The following is a 22517-nucleotide window of genomic DNA, read 5'->3' on the forward strand; positions in this document are numbered from 1 at the left end:
CTCCCTTACCCCCTCGCCGCTCCCTTACCCCCCCGCCCGCTCCCTTACCCCCCCGCCCGCTCCCTTACCCCGCCCGCTCCCTTACCCCGCCCGCTCCCTTACCCCCCCCGCCCGCTCCCTTACCCCCCCGGCCGCCAACTCCCCAGCCGCTGGGGGGCCAAGCAGCCTCGGATCTGCGCCAGTCCCACTCTCCACCACCTCTCACTCCCGTTGTGTGTGTGTGTGTGTGTGTGTGTGGACATTTTACTCCTGCCAACAATTTGTGCCTCACTTTCACCCCCCCCCCACCCCTGTCCTTCACCCCCCCTACCCCTGCCCTTCTCCCCCCTACCCCTGCCCTTCACCCCCCCTACCCCTGCCCTTCACCCCCCCTACCCCTGCCCTTCACCCCCCTCTACCCCTGCCCTTCACCCCCCCTACTACCCCTGCTCTTCACCCCCCCTAACCCTGACCTTCACCCACCCCTACCCTTCACCCACCCCTACCCCTGCCCTTCACCCCCCCTACCCCTGCCCTTCACCCCCCCCCACGCCTGCCCTTTGACTGACGCACGCACACACCCTGACTGACGCACTCACACACCCTGACTGACGCACGCACACACCCCGACTGACGCACGCACACACCCTGACTGACGCACGCACACACCCTGACTGACGCACGCACACACCCTGAGTGATGCACGCACACACACCCTGACTGACGCACGCACACAAACCCGGACTGGCGCACGCACACAAACCCTGACAGCCGCACGTACACACACTGACAGCCGCACGCACACACACCCTGACTGGCGCACGCACACAAACCCTGACTGGCGCACGCACACAAACCCTGACAGCCGCACGTACACACACTGACTGACGCACGCACACACACTGACGCACGCACACACTGACTGACTGACGCACGCACACACACACACACTGACTGATTGACGCACTGACTGACACACACACATACATACTGACGCACGCACACAACCCCTCACAGCCGCATGCACACAACCCCTCACAGCCACACGCACACATACACAGACTGACGCGCGCACACACACACACACACTGACTGCTGCACACACACCCACTGACTGCTGCACACACACACACTGACTGCTACACACACACACACACACACACACACACACACACAAACACACACACACACCCACACAGACGCGCGCGCGCACACACACAATGAATGGTACACACACACACACTGACACACACACACACACACACACACACACACACACACACACACACTGACACACACACACTGACGCGCGCGCACACACACACACACACACACACACACACACACACACTGACTGACACACACTGACTGACACACACACACACTGACTGACACACACACACTTACTGACGCGCGCGCGCGCGCACACCCCCACACCCACACACACTGACTGACTGACTGCCGCACGCACACACTGACTGACTGAGGCACACACACACGCACACACTGACTGTGTGTGTGTGTGCGTCAGTCAGTCTGTGTGTTTGTGTTTCTGCGTCAGACTCACTGACGCGCGCGCACACACACTGACTGACTGACGCACACACAATGACGGACGCACACACACTGCATGAAGCTGTAAAGGAGGGAGGGGGGGAACTGGATTGATGTGAATGGGGGACAAACAGAGAGAGGGGGAGGGGTGAGGAGAGAGAGAGGAGCGGGAATATTACATCCCGGGCAACGCCGGGTCTCTCAGCTAGTATAAAATAAACGTAAAGAGAGGGTGCATACCATTCAATGATGGATACAAAAAAAGGAACAACAGGACAGTCACTCTTATACTCCCAGAAAGTGAATATATATATCATTTACGTGAATCACTATCCGTATTTGAAGTGTGTGTGTATATAAATATATATATACATACAAATGAGCATACAGTAATATTTCCATTTGCTATTTGCCTTGCTATGGAGGGTTTTTGTCACTTTTTTACTCACATAACTTCACATATACATACATATATAATATATAATATATATAATATATATATATATATATATATATATGCAGTGGAAGTGTATTGTGTGTATTTACCTACACACTCACTCCACATTTCAGTAACATACATATACATCTAAATAATATTCACATATACACGTTTGCTATAAATGGAATTATTACAATTTTACATTATATACACGTGCAATGAATGGAATAAACACTGTAATAAGTTTGAAATCGCCTATCCGAGCTGCTATGCATGGCTGATCCCTTTTCTCCAGCTTCCTTGAATGTACTCTATGAGGAAGATCATGTGACCAGATGACCAGATGCTAGTGCACGTTTAGAGAGAGGGAGGGCAGTGCTGACAAAGGGGTGTGCCTGGGTTTGTGACAGGACATGAAGGGGCAGTGCCTTAGCAAATGCTTGTTAAAATAGAATACAAGAAAATTGGTCTTTCAAAGTTGTTTTTTTAAAAACAGAAAATGCTAAAAGTATTATTTCTTACTACAGAACTGATTTATTAAAAAAAACACACATGCAGGATATAGACTGAACTGCAGCTTTAACTCCTTGAGAACTCTTGGATGTATACCATCGAAGCTAGGTGCCTTATTTACTTTTTAATTTTTTCAAGCCGCTTATGAACTTCTTCCTCAGTTAACCAATTGTTCATTAATATGGAGATTGTGACTTCGTCCTGCGGCACTTTTATTGAATTGATTCTTCCCTGGTAAACACAGAGGCAAATAATTTGTTTAATACCTCTGCTTTTCCCTTATCTCCAATAATCTGCCTGCCCATCTCACACTGAAAGGGTCCTATATTTTCTTTTCTCATTTTTTATTATTAAGGTACAGTACTTAAAGAACATTTAGGGTTGATCTTACTTTCTATTGCAATCCTTTTTTCATTTTCCATTTTTTGCTAATTTAATTGCCCTTTTGAAATGTTTGTTACATTCCTTATATTTCTGATATGATTTTTCCTGTCCCTTCTAACTTAAAGAATCTAAACGCCTTCCTCTTCTTGTCCATTTCCTCCCCTACCTGTTTATTTAGCCACATTGGTTTTGACGTATTTCTTTTATAGTCATTACCAAAGGGTATACACTGATAAGTGTGCTTTTCTAACAATGTTTTAAAGACTTCCCATTTATCTTCTACATATTTCTCTGCAAAAACATCATCCCAATGTATTACTTGTAGATTAGACCTCCGTTTATTAAAATCTACTTTTCTAAAGTTTAAGGTCCTTGTTGAACCCAAATAATCTGTTTTTTGATCATTTATTTCAAATGTGACCATGTTATGATCACTGTTACCCAAATGTTCCAGGACTTGAATATTTGTTATTACTTCTACATTGTATGATATTACCAAATCCAGTATTACCCCTCTCCTGGTTGGTTCCTCAATAATTTGGGTCATATAATTGTCTTTAAGCACCCTCAAAAACCTGTTTCATTTTGTTGTAATGCTAATCTCATTGCCCCAGTCTATGCCTGGATAATTAAAATCACCCATTATGCAAACATGACTTAGTTTTGATGCTTTCTCCATTTGCAAAAGTATTTTAGCTTCCTCAATCTCACAGATATTTGATGGTTTATAGCATATCCATATCACACGATCCAGGGGGAGCATAGGGGGAAGGAACATAAAAACTCTTAAGTGCAGTGGTATATACAGTGCTAGGAAATATCCTATTTAACATGGCCCCTCTGTTGTTCCTACTCACAAGAAGTTAGAAGTATTCGGGCATTAGAGATCAAAATAGGCAGATGGGGAGAGATCACTGGTCACCGTAACTTCAGGGAAAGCACCTCAGCGAGAGAAGCAGAAACACACACATAGCACAGATCTGGCGGCAATGACCGTTTATCAAACAAACTACCGGTAGTAAAATACACACTTACAGTGTCTCAGATTTAAAACAGCATTTATAGCTTAAAAAGCTAAATGACGCAGCCTGGACGAGAACCCACGCCGTCTCTCACCACACCGTCTGACTCCAGAACTCCGGTTGGATCGCCACCTCCGTTTGCCGCCGGCGCTGCTTCACTTCCGGCCGCGGGACAGTGTCGTCACTTCCGTTCGCAGCGTCACAGTAGATCGCAGGTCCAACTCCTCATCTTTGAATTTCAGTCTCCCAATTCTTCCAGCAGCAGCAGCAGAGGTGGAATCCTTCTGGGTCTGGATAAGGAGATATTCAGCCGAATAGCAGCTCCTTAGTTTTACATTTGATTTATTGGTTTATTCACTTGTGAGTCATTATATTGCACTATTAATCACAGATTGCCACTTGATATTTAGGGCCTAGCGCCTTGTACACCTTCCTTTGCACATTTATAGCATATCCATACAAACATTTTCTTTATACTTTAACCTCCACTGCTAATTTCTATCCACAAGGTCTCTACATTTTCATCATTCCCTTCGTAAACATCTTCCCTTTATAATAGGTTTTAGATCTGGTTTAACATATAAGCATACTCCACCTCCTCTTCTATTTACTCGATCCTTCCAAAAAAGGGAATAACCCTCTAAATTAACTGCCCAGTCATGAGTTTCATCCCACCATATTTCAGTAATGCCTATGATATCATACTGCTCCCTTGCAGCTATTAATTCAAGCTCCCCCATTTTATCTGGCAGGCTTCTTGCACTAGCAAGCATGCATTTCAGTTTTTTTCAGCCTGTACTATTATCTTATCTGCTCCTTCCTTTCTGTGCCAATTTGGTTTAGTCTTTCAAAGTTTTCTAGTATTATCTGTATATACTATGAGTGTCTCACTGCTTGTCAAACTCGCACTTGCCCCCATTCTACCTCCATAACTCCTTGTTTGCTCTTCCTCTCCTCCAACCTTTTTAACATTCTCCTCCCTAGCACAGAAGATCCCTCTTCATTGAGGTGCAATACTTTCCTAGAATATAGATGGCACCTCTCAGAAAAGGAGTCCCAGTGCTCTAAAAACTCAAAACCCTCCTTCCTACACCACTTTCCCAGCCCCCCCTCCAACAATCTGTCTACCCGATCCGCAATATGCCAAACCCGGGAGACAACAAACTGTTCGGTTCATGCGGTCACGGCAACAGATTGCCCTATATACCTTCCTAATAATGGAGTCCCCTACCACCACAATCTTTCTTGGTATCTGAGCATCCCGAGTCCCCTCTGTGCTGGAGGAACTATTCCCCTGGCTGCTAGAGGAATTAGTCTCCCCCAGTCTTGCCATTTCTGCCCTGACACTCCCAATATCTTCACTCAATATGGCAAATCTATTGGGATGGGTCAGCTCAGAAATGACCTGCCTCTCCTTGCTTCCCCTTCTAACTGTTACCCAGCTAGGTAGAATATGTGTGTATATATATATAGAGACACAGAGAGAGAGAGAGACAGAGAGACAGACAGAGAGACAGACAGAGAGACACAGAGACGTATGTTTAGCAGTGTTTCCCCCCACCCATGCCCTTCTGGGGCATTAACTGGTTCTTACTCACGGTGTCAGCGCCTCCATCTCTTGCAAACTCCAGGGATGTGGAGACAATCACTGCAGGAGAACTCACTCCTAATCCCCCTGATTGATTGCAGACTCAGGCAGAAGTATATTTAGCCGGAACGGTCTTTATTGCAACACAGCTTATATCAACATACACTGCACAGCATTACTGTCCTGACAGTCTTAACTCTTCCCTGACTCCCTAATAGAGCCAGAGGTAAGGCACTCACCCCCCACTCACCAAGGGGAGGGGACAGAAGGTGCCAGAGCTCTGATCACCACTGCTGTCTCTCTCAAGGGGAGAAAGACACTGCCTAAATTTAGGAAGGGGGATTGGTGTCGGTGTGTGGTGACAAACGGCTCCCATTATGTAGCGCTGACGTTAGCCCAGGCTCTTTGCGACACAGTCTTCTAGAGTTTAATTTGTAGAAAAGGAGGACAAACACGTGTATACACACAAGAGGTACTCGGCCCCCAACCTTCAGCGTTTTTTTTCTCCATTCGTGACACTAAACATTTTTAAACACCGTCACTTTAAGAACAAAAAAAATCATAAAATCAAACATCTACTCCTGTCAGGAGTCTAACTCACATGCATATCCCTATCTGCAATGTTGGCTGTGTAAGCCAGCAACCAACTTTAAATAACACACAGATATAACATTGAGTCCTTAACTGTCAGATGGGGACAGCGTCCCAATAGATCCTCAGGTGCTGCCACATATGGGGGGGGGGGGAGGCGGGAGGGCGTCTACCCCAAACTGGATCCTGGGGAGCAGCGTCCTCCCAGCCTCCAGGTTCTTAGCGAGAGACTGAAGCAGCCAAACTAACTGCAATATATTCTTGTTCCTCAATTAGGAGAGCAGGTGAGTGAAAACCAGAACCACTGTAAATTCTGGCCTGGAGTTTCCATCCCACAGTCTCGGCAAATGTGAAACTGTGGAATGGATCATTTTTTCCCTTTTTTTGCACTTTCTTCCTTAAATCGGACAGACAGCTGCTTAATATTCTGGTACTATGTCACAGTGTGTGTGTGTGTGTGTGTGTTTATATCAGTGTGTATGTGGCATACCAGAACACTGGTCAGCAACACAGACTCCTTAGGGCCGGGACCTTGGGCCTGTTTGCATCTCACACCCTGGCCAGGAGACCCCAGGGAGCCAGTCATAGAAGCACTGTGCTCCTGGGAGGCAGTCAGATGCAGCGGTAGGGAGACAAGGGGTATATAGAAATGCTTCTGCACATGCGCAGAATACAATTCTGCACATGCGCAGTGTCACTTCCGTTATTTTTTTCGTGACCATTTTCTGATTTTTTTCCCTAAGAGATTTTTTGGGATAGCAGCGCCACGAAAGAAGTTTCACTTCAAAATTTGCCAAGTTTAAGCTGGTATAACTCTGGCTACTAAATACTAACATCAGATTTAGGAAACTAATTCCTACATTGAACATGACTGTGCTCCAAAAATTATGCAATGTGTCAAAACACAGTTTCTCTGCTCCACAACTGCCTGATGCATAGCCCCCGCAAAGAGTTGTATTGATCAGCCCAGAGGTTTATAATGTTTTGATAATAACGACTGAACCACCTGTGCTGAAGCAGGGATATCCTGAAAACCTGACCTGTTGGTTATAGTCATTGCATTTTCAGTGCGGAATTGATACATTTTGTGTCTGTAGGCCAGGAATAAAACAAGCGGGGAACTCGCAGCTGTGAAGATTGTCAAAAAGGAGCCTGGTAAGTACTGCAAAGTTGCCCCTTTTGACTCTTAACAAACCTCTTTTCGGAGTTGTTTACGCTGGATGCAGGCTGTTGCCAGACCAGACCTCAATGGTTATCGATTCATAAAATATGATAATTGCTATCATTATTTGTATGTAAACTAACCCATGACCTACATGGTACTATTTGCTTTATGTTCTTGCTCCCTGGGCTTATAATCGAATTATAATTACTTGTTAAGCTAATGTTATGAGACACCTTTTCAGAATCTCTCATCATTTTAATGTCCTGATCTTTGAGCTTAGACCTCATTATTTTGATGTATGCAAGAAAGTTACACAGAATTAGAACGGAGGGATAATTGGTTCGTGCAAGAGGGTGATTCAGACTTTAATCGGGGAGGCTTTGTTAACATTTAATAGGGCGATCTACTATATGTAAGCAGGTAATCCCTCTGACGTCTATGGCTGCAAGTGACATGTCTACTAATGTACTGTATGTGGGTGTTCTAAAAATGAGGTGTTAGCTATAGGAGTTGGCAGTAGTGGATCTGGGTGACTTTGCTTTTGGTTAGGGCACGCTGCAATGCCTTCCAGCACTTCATGGGTTAGCCCTAGCTAGGCATACAATATGAGTCTGTCATGCAGCCAGTACGGGGGTGCACAGAGAGAAACCCAGCAATGCACCCCACGCCTGTGTGCACAGCAACTGAACATAAAGGTTAGACACACAGCTGGGTGATTTCCTTGTGGTTCAATCTATTTCCTTATCAAAAGCTGCTTCTGTCTCCCCACCCTGCCATAGTTGTGCTCTCTGCAGCAGCCTGTGGTATTCCACCCCCTCCTTTCTACATCTTGTCTTTTCACAGTATGGGGCCTGTGCATACATTAACAGAACATAAGAGGAAGAAGCTACACTGATGAGGCTGTTTATTAATGTTTCTCATTTGCAAATATCGGGTCAATAAACCACACCATTTGATAAATGTGCAGTTGTGTGTGTTGTACATTGCTGCATTATTATGGGAGGGTATGCTTTCTCTGCCTCCATCTTTATCTGTGGCAGTGGTTTAACTGAATTGTAGTTTCTTTATTTTAAAGTCATGAATAATGCTGTTGTCCTGGAGCTACTAGGATAATGGTCTTGTATATTTTGAAGTTCTAAAATAATTTTTCTCTGGTAGAGCTCCAGAAAGATACAGTAACTCGGATGCTTCCAAATGATCTAGAATGTCATTGGTGACTTTATAATAATATCTTCATAATCTATGGCAGGTTCTAGATCAATGTTCCTGTAGATAATTTGACATTCCTGAATAATGTTCATGAAAGTATTTGGGAGGTTCTAGAATGTCCGTTTTGATAGTTTGTTTACAAATGCTCTCGTAGCTTATACAGTATCTGGTTCTCTAATGCCATTCTTGTATTTGCTGGGTGCTGTAGAACAACTGTATTTAACTAGAGATTCTAACACAGTTATGTATTTCACTGGGGGTTCTAGAATAATGTTCTTGAATTTGTTGAAGGTTATAAACGGATGCTTAAGACCAGTTCTATATATTGATGGGTGTCATTGTATTGTTTGTAAGGTTACATGTAGGGATGTTAATGTGTATGTTGTTCTAGGTCTGATTAATGAGTGAGCGGGTCTTGTAATGGGGCCTTCATGTGCAGACTAGAAGAGCTTTTGAAAGCGGGGTGTATGGAGAGCTAGTACAGTGTGCACCTTCTTACCTTTAGCTCTTTCTATGTTTCTTCGGCAGACGACGATTTCTCAGTTATACAGCAAGAAGTGCTGATGGTCAAGAGCTGTGCTCACAAGAATATTGTGGCTTATTATGGAAGTTACATGAGGTAAGGATATAGTGATGGTTTTTCTCCCTATCCTGGCATGGGAAGGATTACTATCAGGAACAGCTCTGACAGTATCTATAATAAAATGCCAACATCTGTTTTTAGATCTCATGTAGGGTGACCTCATTTTAGATGAACACAGGCATACTCACACAGTTCCTGTTTTTTGTAATGTAGGGCGATTTGCAGAGTGAAGATTATCAGGAAAAAGGTTCCCATACAAAAAGCTATATGTAACAAGAGTCAAGTGTGTATGTACACCCTTATTTTTCTTATCTTTCACCACAAATTTCCTTTCTCCGAAACCTACTGGACATTCTCAGGCTGAATAAGCTATGGATTTGTATGGAGTACTGTGGAGGAGGATCACTGCAGGACATATACCAGGGTATGTACTATAAATCGCTAAATCGCCAGTTAGTCTTCAGTGACAACTAAAGCAGAACGATGGATTAAATAGTGAGGGACCTGAGCAGTAGAATGGTAAGAGGTGTTAAAACCAATCTAAAGACCTTTGTTAAGAATGCATCTTGTGTCATGTGGTCATTTCTGGATGCCATCTCTCTATCTGACATCAGTTAAAAGATACCATTGGGACATTGTAAGACTTGAGAAAAAGGGTCCTAAACTATTTGGCAGAGGAATGGGAGCGGTGGGTTTGACAGCGAATTTATGCGAAGAGGTAGAGAATAGCATATTTTAATTATTTTGAGGCTGAAAGGGCACTAAAAATATTAAAATCGTATACAAGACATTACAGAGCAAAATGATGCTAGTGTTTCTCCTCTGGTAAAATTAAATTGGGTTAAGTCTGATTCTGTGCATTAAATGATTCTCATTATTCCTAGTGACCGGAGCCCTCTCAGAGCCGCTGACGGCGTATGTGTGCAGAGAGACCCTGCAGGTGAGACCACAAGAGACATGGAGTGAGAGGTAGTTGTGCATCTTCTATAGAGAGGAGCATAGAATGATGATGATAATGATATAGATCGGTAGATAGACATATGTGAAGATGGATGGATAGGTAATGTACTGTAGGTATGTATGGTACTCTGCGTTAGGAAAGAGGAGTAAAGAAATTAGAGCAAAATACCGATGCTCCTGGTGATAAGACTACATATCTACTATATATTTCTGAAAGCACTGTATGTCTGCATCCCTAGCGGCAATCTCATTGGTCCCTTGGGCCGCCCGCCCCCGCACACCTCTCATTGGCCTGAGGCGGAGTGACGGGCCAAAGGTCCAAACACACACACACACACACACACACACACACAACACACACACACGGGTGTTACCTACATTAGCGGGGCTCACAGTGTTAGCAGCACCCGCGCGCACCTCCTCCTCTCCCCGTGTCTCCCGCGCTTTCACCCCGCCTCCCCCCTCTCCCCCGGCGCCGCTACAGTCAGCGGGACACACACACTATTATTACCCCTTCAGCGCCCCCCCCCACCCAGTGTCAGCGGCCGTGCGAGACCCCCCTTCTATATCTCCCACCTCTCCCCCCCCACACATATACATGCCCCCCCCTCCCCGGCGCTACAACTCACCCCTTCCCCGGCGGGGGAACAGCCAGTGGCCAGGCAGGCTGCCTCGCGGCGCGAGTACCCAAGATGGCGGCGCCCGGGACACAGCAGGGGAGCGGCCACAACACGCTGCCTCCCGCCTCAGATCCACGTGGGACCTGCCGGATGGGTGAGTGAGCGGCCTTCACCTCCCTTCCACCCCCCTTCACCTCCCCTCCACCCCCCCCTCCCCTCCAGTGTCAGTGTCTCCCCGATACCCCCCCCCCCCGAGCCGCTACAGTTAGCGGGGGAGCGAACGACCGCCCGGGACACAGCGGGGGAGCGGCCACAACACGCTGCCTCCCGCCTCAGATCCACGTGGGACCTGCCGGACGGGTGAGTGAGCGGCCTTCACCTCCCCTCCACCAATCCTTCACCTCCCCTCCACCCCCCCTTCACCTCCCCTCCACCCCCCCTTCACCTCCCCTCCATACCCCCCTTCACCTCCCCTCCACCCCCCCTCCCCTCCAGTGTCAGTGTCTCCCCGATACCCCCCCCCGGCGCCGCTACAGTCAGCGGGGGAGCGAGCGAGGGCCCGGGACACAGCGGGGGAGCGGCCACAATACGCTGCCTCCCGCCTCAGATCCACGTGGGACCTGCCGGACGGGTGAGTGAGCGGCCTTCACCTCCCCTCACCCACCCCTCACCCCCGTTCACCTCCCCTCACCCCCTTTCACCTCCCCTCACTCCACTTCTCCTCCCTTCCACCCCCCTTCAACTCCCCCCCTCCAACCTCCCCCCCTTCACCTCCCCTCCACCCCCCCTCTTCACCTCCCCCTTCACCTCCCCTCCACCCCCCCCCTCTTCACCTCCCTTCCACCCCCCCTTCACCTCCCTTCCACCCCCCCTTCACCTCCCCTCCACCCCCCCTCCACCTCCCCTTCACCTCCCCTCCACCCCCCCTTCCCACCGCCTCCCCCCCTTCCCACCGCCTCCCCCCCCTTCCCACCGCCTCCCCCCCCTTCCCACCGCCTCCCCCCCTTCCCACCGCCTCCCCCCCCCTCCCACCGCCTCCCCACCCCCTCCCCCCCCCTTCCTCCCCCTTCCCACCACCTCCCCCCTCCTCCCCCTTCCCACCACCTCCCCCCTCCTCCCCCTTCCCACCACTTCTCCCCTTTCCCCCCCCCCGCTCCCCTTCCCCCCCTCCACTCCCCTTTCCACCCCCCCTCTGCTCCCCTTTCCCCCCCCTCCCCTCCACCCCCCTCCCCTCCACCCCTTTTTCCCCTCCACCCCTTTCCCCTCCCACCCCCTCCCACACTTCCACCCCTTCCCCCCCTCCTCTAACCCTCCCCCCCCTCCTCTAACCCTTCCCCCCTCCTCCTCTAACCCTTCCCCCCTCCTCCACACCTTGCCCCCCTCCTCCACCCCTTGCCCCCCTCCACTACCCCCTCCTCCCCTTCCCGCCGCCCTTCGCCTTCCTGCCCGCCTTACCGCCTCCCCACCCCCGCCTCTGCCTTTCACCCGCCCTTACTCCGGCCGCCTCTGCCTTTCACCCGCCGCCTCACAGCCGCTGCATGCACTCAACAGACACCCGCCACACTCGACACATACCTGCCGCCACACACACCTGCTGCCTCCCGCCCCTACGCACCGACATCACTGACCCACCGCCTCACACCCTAGCAGGACCCCCACTCACAGACAGCACTCACAACCCACGCGCCACCCGCCGCCTCACACCCTAGCAGGACCCACACTCACAGACAGCACTCACAACCCACGCACCACCCGCCGCCTCACACCCTAGCAGGACCCCCACTTGCAGACAGCACTCACAACCCACGCGCCACCCGCCGCCTCACACACTAGCAGGACACACGCCTCACATTTTTACATCACTTATGGCACCAAAATATACATTGTACTGTGGTGTGGTTACAATAAACCATTTTTATACAACATCGTATTACATTTTCTTCCATCTTTCTTTTCAACATTATTATCCAACCTTTACAACAAATAGTCACCTATTGTTCCACGATTTATAAATAATACTACCTATTACGCATTTACATCCCGGGCAACGCCGGGTCTCTCAGCTAGTCATGTTATAATGTAGAATATCAGAGTTTCCATAGGATTGAAGCCAGTGAGAATGCAGAGTATCTAGATATGTCTATCTGGACAGAGACGCATGCAAACGGAGACATGCAGATACTGTAGATAAATACAGATAGTGTAGATAAATAAGTACAGTAGATAGACACACGTACACAACACAAGTTTGAGAGGATAAAATGAGGGGGAGAGTGCGTGTGTTAGTGACATGTGCATGTCTTTGTAGAGAGGTGGTGGCAGGATAGGTATTGTCCAGCGTGGTCTGATAATTTGACCCTTCCCTCTTCATCTGTACAGGGTCTCTCCTACCTGCACAACCAAGGAAAGATCCACAGGGACATCAAGGTAAAAAACACTGACCCGTAACGACATGAAGTGCTGGATCCTCTAATCCTGCTAACATATATCCAATTTCCTTACTAATTACCTAACCTTTCACAGTCCCACCCACTGGACTAAAGTGAATATACTGCACTCCCCTACAACTCATACTACTTGGTTTCCAGTACAGCCTGGAGACTGTAAGCTCTTCAGGTCAGAGCATCTCTTGTTACACTGGATTGAGGCTATGCCGTTTTATATGTCACATTGTATCTTAGCAAATAAAAATGCCACTTGTCAGGACTAGGGGGTTTTGACCAGACTATTTGGGATTGCAAAACCCCAGGCAGAATGTAGGAGTTAAATAAACAAGTGTTTATTTTGACTGGAGCCAAAGGGTAGCAGTACAATACAGAGACAGAGCAACAACTCGCCAAGGTACAGGGCGCAGCTAGCTTACCCTGAATGCCACATCGATCAATCCAGTCCTGGATATCACAACAGCAAGGGATGACTCCCCCAGGGCAATACATTTCACTATACCATTGGTCTATAGTTACCGAGACTAACTATGAACAACTGTGGAGCCCTGATTGGCATCCGTTTTTACAGTTTCCCGGCCTCCATTTGGAAACATGGAGAACCGGGTGCTGACCAATCAGAGGAGACCTTTTCTCCAATGAGCCAATCAGGAGCTGTGGGTGCGCCCGGGAACAGACGAATCTAGGACAGCCTATAGGGGCAGGGCTTGGGGGTGTGGGAAATTGAAACTGACCAATGGGAAGCGAGCTAATGGTTCCCCAATTCAACTCCATACCTCCCGCAGGGGTAGATGCCTTGATACCGAGGCAAGAACAATGCTCCGCTTTTGGAGTGTGTACTCTCCCAGTAGGCGGGCTTGCCATTCCCTACCTCAACATTTTCCACAAGCACTTTATCTGACTCACACAAAGGCTAGCCCTCTGATTCATTGTGTGCTTGATACTAGCCATTGTCATGGTAGATCAGATCTTTTAACACATTTATATTTAAGGGATCAGTCACAAGGCAAAACAAGGCAGTGAAATAAAAGGAGCTTTATTTGGATAAGACCTCGGAAACACACAGAAATACAAAATACAGAGAATATACACACTTACTGGGATCTGGGGGTTGAGATCTAGCCCTTTCTTAGTTGCAGGGCACCTGCTTCAGCAAAAGACATTACCCTGTCCGCTCTGTGCTTCTCTGCCGGTGTGAATAGCTCTTTCACCCAGAAGCACCTTTTGAGAAGCCCGCCAGCAGCTCCTTGTCTCTTCAAATCTCCAAAAAAAGAGAGTTATCTGCTACACTGGTCTCCCTTATATAGGGGTTGCTGCCTATCTAATACATTGAGGGGGCTGGCAGCCAATTAGTGCACGGATTGTGGGTGTGCATTCAATGATAGGAGGGGAAAATTCAAAACTTGCCAATGGAAATCGTGCCTATGAGTTTGAAATCCAGCAACCATTTTCCGGGCTAGCCCCATACCCCCTGTGTTCCTGGCTCCCCTGTGTCTAGGTGAAACAAAGGCTTTCTCTGAAGATAGCAAGTCCACAGCCCTTCCCCCTCACCATGATGCAATTAACACAGGGAATCCCTATACTTGGGCTGGTGGCATTGAAATGCTAATTGAGATCTGGCTGCCGTTTGTCCTGTATGCAGTTCGGCTTACAGCACAAACACAAAATGCATTGTAGTTTTAAAACTAACATTTGGTCTCTAGAGCTTGCACTCTACAATTTGGACCTAAAATGTGGGGTTTGTTAACTGGGGCTCTAAAACCTGTTCTAGTACACCAGCCCCTACACCCAATACAGCACAAAACAACTGTCTACAGGCTCACAGGAGAACCGAATATCAATAGCAAACAGCCATCAAGCAGTAAGTTATTCCTTGAGAAAGAACAGTTTTGTTTGAAACGCATGGGAGGAGGTTGTTTTGTGTCTGTGGATCCAGTATCCGCTTTATGTAGTTAAATAAAGCATTTTTTAAGTACTTTTTCTGGTGAGTCTGAGTTGTGCTACAGGAGCGGCTGTTTTCCTGGTCTCTACAATTTTTCCTACACCCAATACAGTAACAGTAATATTTGATCCCTAGGGCTGACACTCTAAAACTGGGATCTGTGAACTTTCTGAGAGGTCAAACCTAAGACCGACCCGTTCTGCGCATGCGTGACCTCGGACCGGCCTGTTCTGCGCATGCGTGACCTGGGACCGGCCGTTCTGCGCATGCGCAGACATGGCAGCCCCCTTCTCGGTACCACCGTATCAGCGGGGCGCCGAGAAGCGGGGCCTTGCTGTATATAGCGCCAAAAGTGTAAAAGTGTACTCAGTGCTTCACTCTTTAGCTTAACTATTAGCATTAACTATTAACATTACTTAACTTAACTATTACCAGGACTGATAGATATTTTACAGCCCTGAGATGGTCTGGGTCACCATCTTGACTAGTAGGAGCAGGAAGGGGATTTAACCTTTATTTGTACCATGCCATGCTGCTCCTATCATCACACACATGTCTTAGACAGGTCCATAAACCTGACTTTACCCATTATCTCTTGGCATACAATGCTTCCACTGCAGCCAGGAATTCTGGGTAATGACATGCAAATGAGCACTCACAGTGTGCAACTTTTTGCTTCTAGTCCATTTTAACATGGACCCCTATCAGATTATGCTGCCGTATTAACCAGATTTTTCAGCAAGCCTGGGTTAAAGAAGTGCACAGCCAGTAAACCTACCCACAGACATTGTATCTTGTATTGTGAAACTCAGAATTGTTTCATCTAAGAGATTATAAATATTTTTTTGTTTCAGGGAGCAAATATACTTCTGAATGACAGTGGACATGTGAAAGTGGGTGAGTGTCCGCTCTGATTAACCACTGATAAAACCAGTAGTGAGTGTGACCTAACCCGGCATCTCCCTTTCTCTCTCGATCCCTGCAGCGGATTTTGGGATCTCAGCTCAGCTCACCGTAACCTTTGCCAGGAGAAATTCCTTCATTGGGACCCCTTACTGGTAATGTACGCTGAGGCAAGGATGGGAGAGCAGGGTCAGTAACTTTCTGAGAGGATAAATGAGGACAAAGCCTTCTCTCCTCATGTTTTTATTGGGACAACTTACAGGACACACTTCAAAATGTATCTCTATGGATTTTTTTTTAGAAATTTCCTTTACTTTTAGCTTTTTCATCCAAATCTCAAATCAAATGTGTTTTTCACTTTCTGGGATATATTGGGGTCCAAAAAATATTCATGTGGTAAATATTGGCAGAAAGGTCTTCCTGCCACCCAGAGCCCTCAGTCATGGATACAATACAGTACATGGGGATGGGGTTATTCATTAATCTACAGTAGGGTTGACTTCCCATTGACTTAAGTAGGTGTTTACATGTGGTGATAGTGCTTCGATCTGCTCTTTCGCACTTTAATGAAAAACCTCCCTAAAGTGTAGAAAACTGTTTTGGTGGTTCTTTATTTATTTTTTTTCTTCTTATTTTGAAAACCTCAAAAAAAAAAGAAGTTTTTATTTTGTGTACAGTGACCTTCGTGTAAAAATATGCTTATTTTATGAAGAAAATCCTTTGATGTGTGTACCCTTTAATCTGTTCAGTACGGTACGTGTACAAAATATAAAAAAAGTAAGTGTGTGAAGAAAGGAATCTCTGCCTAAGAGCTTCCAATGTAAAGCAATCTGAAGTGTGAGAACCGTAAGTAATGAAGCTACACTAAGAGAAAATAATCTTCTGCCCTGAGGAACTTACAATCTAATGTAGTTAAAATGCAGTAGTGTGAGCTTTGGTTACTGAACAAATATGAGGCGGAAGAGCTTGCAGTCCTAATATAAATACAACACAGGGATGTGAGAAGCATAAAGAATAGACATTGATAGAGGTAAATCTGTTGGCTGCAGAGCTTACAATCTTTCCTTGCAGGATGGCGCCTGAGGTGGCCGCGGTGGAACTGAAAGGGGGGTACACAGAGCTGTGTGACGTCTGGTCCCTTGGGATCACTGCCATTGAGCTGTCAGAGCTACAGCCTCCCATGTTTCACTTGCACCCCCTGCGGTGAGCACCACAGCTGTGTGTGTGTGCAGCGAGAGAGGTCCCCGTACTTGCTATGACTGTCACTGGGTCTGTGGACTGTGGGATGGGTGTGTGTGTTCCAATGCATCCCCTGCTTTCTCTGTCTATATGTGGTTCTCATATTTGTCTCTGTTTTGCTAATTCTCTCCAACTCTCCCTCTTCCTGCATCTCCCTCCTCCTCCACTCATTCTCCCCATCACACTATCTCTCCTTCTTTCTCCTTGGTTCTCTTGTTCCCATTAAATCTTCTATCTCGCTCTGTGTGTGTATGTGTAATAGGGAAAGGCAGGGTTGTGGACCTGTCTGAGACATGTGAATGTGCTCAGAAGTAGTATTTTTATTTGCTGTACACTATACTGTCACTATTCTACTCACCATAACATACAGCGTCTGGTTGTAGCCAACACCAGCTTCACATTGCAAAGCCAGTAACCATCCTCGCACTGATGAGACCCAAAAGGTTGACACACCTGTCCATAAGTAGGTTTACTGGCTATGCACTTCTTTAACCCAGGCTGTGCTGAAAAAGCTGTGTAATGCGGAAGGCATAAACTTATAGGGGTCCATGTTAAAATGGGTATTAAGCAAAAACTTACACACTGAGTGCTCATTTGCATGTCATTACCCAGAAACCCTGGCTGCAGTGGAAGCATTGTACAGTATTCTAAGAGATAATGGAGAAAGCCAGGTCTGTGGACCTGTCTGAGACATGTGAATGTGCTCAGAAGTGGTATTTTTATTTGATATAGGTAAAATCAGCCCTTGTCAATCCACTGCTTGGTAAAGCCCCACCCCTAATGATATTCCTAGCAGGATGAAGAAGAAAAAATATATATATATAATCTTTTTTTCTTCCTCCTATCACTCTCTCCTTCATTTTCTGTCAGGTCACTTCCTCTCATTCTTTCTTTTTCATTCTGTTCCCCCATCTATCATTGACTTTGCATTGTATCTCCCTCAGGGTTCTCTTTCTCATGTCCAAGAGTGGCTATCAGCCTCCAAGACTCAAGGACAAGTCAAAATGGTGCGTTCTGCCTCTGAGCTGGATTCAAGAAGTTCTCAGCAGCATCCTCTGTATTAGCGTATGTGGGTCTGTGTACAGTGTGTTGGAGGTCGATGTGCTGTCTATTTAGGCGTTTGTGCAGTGCATTTGTGTGGCTGTGTGTGAGTGTCTATACTAGTGTATAAGGGTGCGAGTGTAAGCAAGTCGCTATTAGTGTATGTTAGTGTGGGTGCAGTGTATGCGAGTCGATATTAATGTATATGCTGTGTATTCCACTGTGATATCTGGACTCCTCTCCTTCCCTGTGATTTAAGGTCAACAGCATTTCACAACTTTGTCAAGATGGCACTGACGAAAAACCCCAAGAAGAGGCCGAGTGCTTCTAAGATGCTGAATGTAAGTCCTGGGGGAGAGTTACTGGGTGAAGGCTACTCCTTGTAGTCTCGTTTGTTGTGAGGGCAGTCTCACTCACTGTAGAGTTCAATTCTGGGAGGATGTAAGAATTTTTACTTTCTTTTCTGATCTGATCCTTTTCTTCCCTTCCCATCAGCACCAGTTTGTTGGTCAGACAGGGCTCAGCGCTTCTCTCACTCAGGAACTGCTGGACAAACTGAGGAACCCAGAGAAGCATGAAGAGGTCATCAACCCAGAGGAAGAGGATGAGATGGAGGTGACGAGGGATGGAGAGCAGGGAGAAAAAGAGGGAAGGCAGAAAATGAAGGATCAGGAAGAGTTTATAAACATTCCAATCCTGAAAGGGGTGGGATGGAGGGGAGCGAAAATCAAACCGATCTTAAATCAAGAGGAGATAGTGAGAGGAGGAGAGATAGAAGAGCAGAGAAAATGAAGAAATGGGAAAGACGGAGAGATCCCAAATCTGGAGGTGGATTGTAAAGGAGGGAGTTACAGAAGAGTGCAATGATGAGGGGAGGTTTTGCAAGTTGTTGATGGAAGAAGAAGTATTATTATTCTAATCGTCATCAGGGTTAGAAGATTCAGCTCAGTGAATTATCTGTGGGTAACCAAGCAGTGTTGGGAGGGGCTGTGAAGTACATTGTAGGAGAAAAAGAACCTATGAAATAAGTCAAAATTAAAACCAAAAGGACACATGTTATTATTCTAACAACAAACTTCTATCCTGATAGCTCCTGCCAACTTTCTCACGCATACTCTCAAAAAACCGCCATGTCAAAACCACACGCTCTGCCTCGGACATTCAGTGTGAGTATCGGTGGTCAGGAAGTGTGTGATGTGTAGGTGGGGGAAGGGGGAGGGGGCGACATGTCAAACAGAAACAGGTTTTCAAACATCTTTTCTGTCCTATCCTCAGTGCGCCAGATACATTTCAACCAATTGTCTGTAAGGAATGAGGCAGATCCCGGATATATATCGGTAATAATGCATGTAACCGCTTCCCCCGATCCTCATCCTTCACCCCACATTCTAACTCCTAGTTCTTTCATAAATCTGCACTTCCCTTCCTCCAAATCTCAGCACAACCTCTCGCTGTTGCCCTTTCCTAATCAACTCAGTGTATCTGCCTGACCTCATTGGGGACCATTTATTATATCATATCTGAAGTTGGGATAAAGCAGATTGAGAGTATTTAGATTTGCAGGAATTACATGGCACTATTTACTGGCAGACACAAAACACTATTTTAGAAGCCCCCTTACCCCACAAGATGAAGAAGCAAGGAGAGCGCAGGAGAAGGATTTCCCAGCGAAGGCCGCAAACGTGCACAACACGGACAATCCGAAAATATATAAACCCTAGGGATATTTTACCCCCAAAAGTTTTAACTCTATTTGGTGCTGGAAGGGCCAGCGATTAGCCAGTTAGGTTGCCCAGATCAGTGGCTGTGTAGTCTGCTGAACTGACATATGGACTCTATACCATGTGCATTGCAGGGCAGTCTGAATCAGGGCTGCCAACAGAAATCTTTGGGCCCAGTACAGATTTGAATAACAGAGCCCCCATTCTTTGCTCGCTGACAGTTACAACAATTATATTTCAGTCTATGTTGCCCTTTCTTTCTCCCTTTTCCCATCATATATTTCTCGCACAGCCTTCATGTTATTCCATGCTTTCTCTTTGTGTCGCTCTGTTGTCCCCTCCTCTTATGTCTTACACTCTTTTCCTCCCACCCGTGTCTTTTTCTTGTTTTTTTCCCCTAATGTCTCTCAATTTCTTTTCCCCCCTTATGTATCTCTTTCCTCCGTTGTATCTCTCTCCCCCTCCCTTGACTCTCTCTTTTATTTTTCCCTACATTTTTCTGTAACTTTCATAATTCTCCTTTTCTCCCAGCATGTCTCTCTCCCCTCTCCCCACAACATGTATCTCTCCCCTCTCCCCACAGCATGTCTCTCTCCCCTCTCCCCACAGCATGTCTCTCTCCCCTCTCCCCACAGCATGTCTCTCTCCCCTCTCCCCACAGCATCTCTCTCCCCTCTCCCCACAGCATGTCTCTCTCCCCTCTCCCCACAGCATGTCTCTCTCCCCTCTCCCCACAGCATGTCTCTCTCCCCTCTCCCCACAGCATGTCTCTCTCCCCTCTCCCCACAGCATGTCTCTCTCCCCTCTCCCCACAGCATGTCTCTCTCCCCTCTCCCCACAGCATGTCTCTCTCCCCTCTCCCCACAGCATGTCTCTCTCCCCTCTCCCCACAGCATGTCTCTCTCCCCTCTCCCCACAGCATGTCTCTCTCCCCTCTCCCCACAGCATGTCTCTCTCCCCACAGCGTGTCCCTCTCCCCTCTCCCCACAGCATGTCTCTCTTCCTTCTCCCAACAGCATGTCTCTCTCCCTTCTCCCAACAGCATGTCTCTCTCCCCTCTCCCCACAGTATGTCTCTCTCCCCTCTCCCCACAGCATGTCTCTCTCCCCTCTCCCCACAGCATGTCTCTCTCCCCTCTCCCCACAGCATGTCTCTCTTCCTTCTCCCCACAGCATGTCTCTCTCCCCTCTCCCCACAGCATGTCTCTCTCCCCTCTCCCCACAGCATGTCTCTCTCCCCTCTCCCCACAGCATGTCTCTCTCCCCTCTCCCAACAGTATGTCTCTCTCCCCTCTCCCCACAGCATGTCTCTCTCCCCTCTCCCCACAGCATGTCTCTCTCCCCTCTCCCCACAGCATGTCTTTCTCCCCTCTCCCCACAGCATGTCTCTCTCCCCTCTCCCCACAGCATGTCTCTCTCCCCACAGCGTGTCCCTCTCCCCTCTCCCCACAGCATGTCTCTCTCCCCTCTCCCCACAGCATGTCTCTCTCCCCTCTCCCCACAGCATGTCTCCCTCCCTTCTCCCCACAGCATGTCTCTCTCCCTTCTCCCCACAGCATGTCTCTCTCCCCTCTCCCCACAGCATGTCTCTCTCCCCTCTCCCCACAGCATGTCTCTCTCCCCTCTCCCCACAGCATGTCTCCCTCCCTTCTCCCCACAGCATGTCTCTCCCCACAGCATGTCTCTCTCCCCTCTCCCCACAGCATCTCTCCCTCCCCTCTCCCCACAGCATGTCTCTCTCCCCTCTCCCCACAGCATGTCTCTCTCCCCTCTCCCCACAGCATGTCTCTCTCCCCTCTCCCCACAGCATGTCTCCCTCCCTTCTCCCCACAGCATGTCTCTCTCCCTTCTCCCCACAGCATGTCTCTCTCCCCTCTCCCCACAGCATGTCTCTCTCCCCTCTCCCCACAGCATGTCTCTCTCCCTTCTCCCCACAGCATGTCTCCCCTCTCCCCACGGCATCTCTCCCTCCCCTCTCCCAACAGCATGTCTCTCCCCACAGCATGTCTTTCTCTCTCCTCTTCCCCCTGCATGTCTTTCTCCTCTTCCCCCAGCATGTCTCTCTCCCCTCTTACCCCAGTATCTCTCACCTCTTCCCCAGCATGTCTCTCTCCCCTCTTACCCCAGTATCTCTCACCTCTTCCCCAGCATGTCTCTCTCCCCTCTTACCCCAGTATATCTCTCACCTCTTCCCCAGCATGTCTCTCTCCCCTCTTACCCCAGTATCTCTCACCTCTTCCCCAGCATGTCTCTCTCCCCTCTTACCCCAGTATATCTCTCACCTCTTCCCCAGCATGTCTCTCTCCCCTCTTACCCCAGTATCTCTCACCTCTTCCCCAGCATGTCTCTCTCCCCTCTTACCCCAGTATATCTCTCACCTCTTCCCCAGCATGTCTTTCTCTCTCCTCTTCCCCCTGCATGTCTTTCTCCTCTTCCCCAGCATGTCTCTCTCCCCTCTTACCCCAGTATATCTCTCACCTCTTCCCCAGCATGTCTCTCTCCCCTCTTACCCCAGTATCTCTCTCACCTCTTCCCCAGCATGTCTCTCTCCCCTCTTACCCCAGTATATCTCTCACCTCTTCCCCAGCATGTCTTTGTTTCTCCTCCTACTCCAACATGTA

The 22517-nt window shown here is 47.9% G+C and overlaps 1 protein-coding gene across 1 annotated transcript in view; it reads left to right on the forward strand.

Annotated features, from left to right (window-relative positions):
* MAP4K1 (mitogen-activated protein kinase kinase kinase kinase 1) overlaps positions 1-22517 on the forward strand; it is a 65771-nt gene that overhangs the window by 11907 nt on the left and 31347 nt on the right. Inside the window, exons 2-14 of the mRNA XM_075608316.1 lie at positions 7168-7225; positions 8973-9063; positions 9387-9451; positions 9912-9967; positions 12987-13034; positions 15848-15890; positions 15979-16051; positions 16968-17099; positions 18080-18142; positions 18436-18517; positions 18672-18791; positions 19267-19342; positions 19452-19513. Coding sequence (XP_075464431.1) covers positions 7168-7225; positions 8973-9063; positions 9387-9451; positions 9912-9967; positions 12987-13034; positions 15848-15890; positions 15979-16051; positions 16968-17099; positions 18080-18142; positions 18436-18517; positions 18672-18791; positions 19267-19342; positions 19452-19513 — 969 coding nt within the window. The remainder of the gene's footprint in view (positions 1-7167; positions 7226-8972; positions 9064-9386; positions 9452-9911; positions 9968-12986; positions 13035-15847; positions 15891-15978; positions 16052-16967; positions 17100-18079; positions 18143-18435; positions 18518-18671; positions 18792-19266; positions 19343-19451; positions 19514-22517) is intronic.

Source organism: Ascaphus truei, chromosome 7 (genome assembly GCF_040206685.1).
Source record: "Ascaphus truei isolate aAscTru1 chromosome 7, aAscTru1.hap1, whole genome shotgun sequence".
Lineage (NCBI taxonomy): Eukaryota > Metazoa > Chordata > Amphibia > Anura > Ascaphidae > Ascaphus > Ascaphus truei.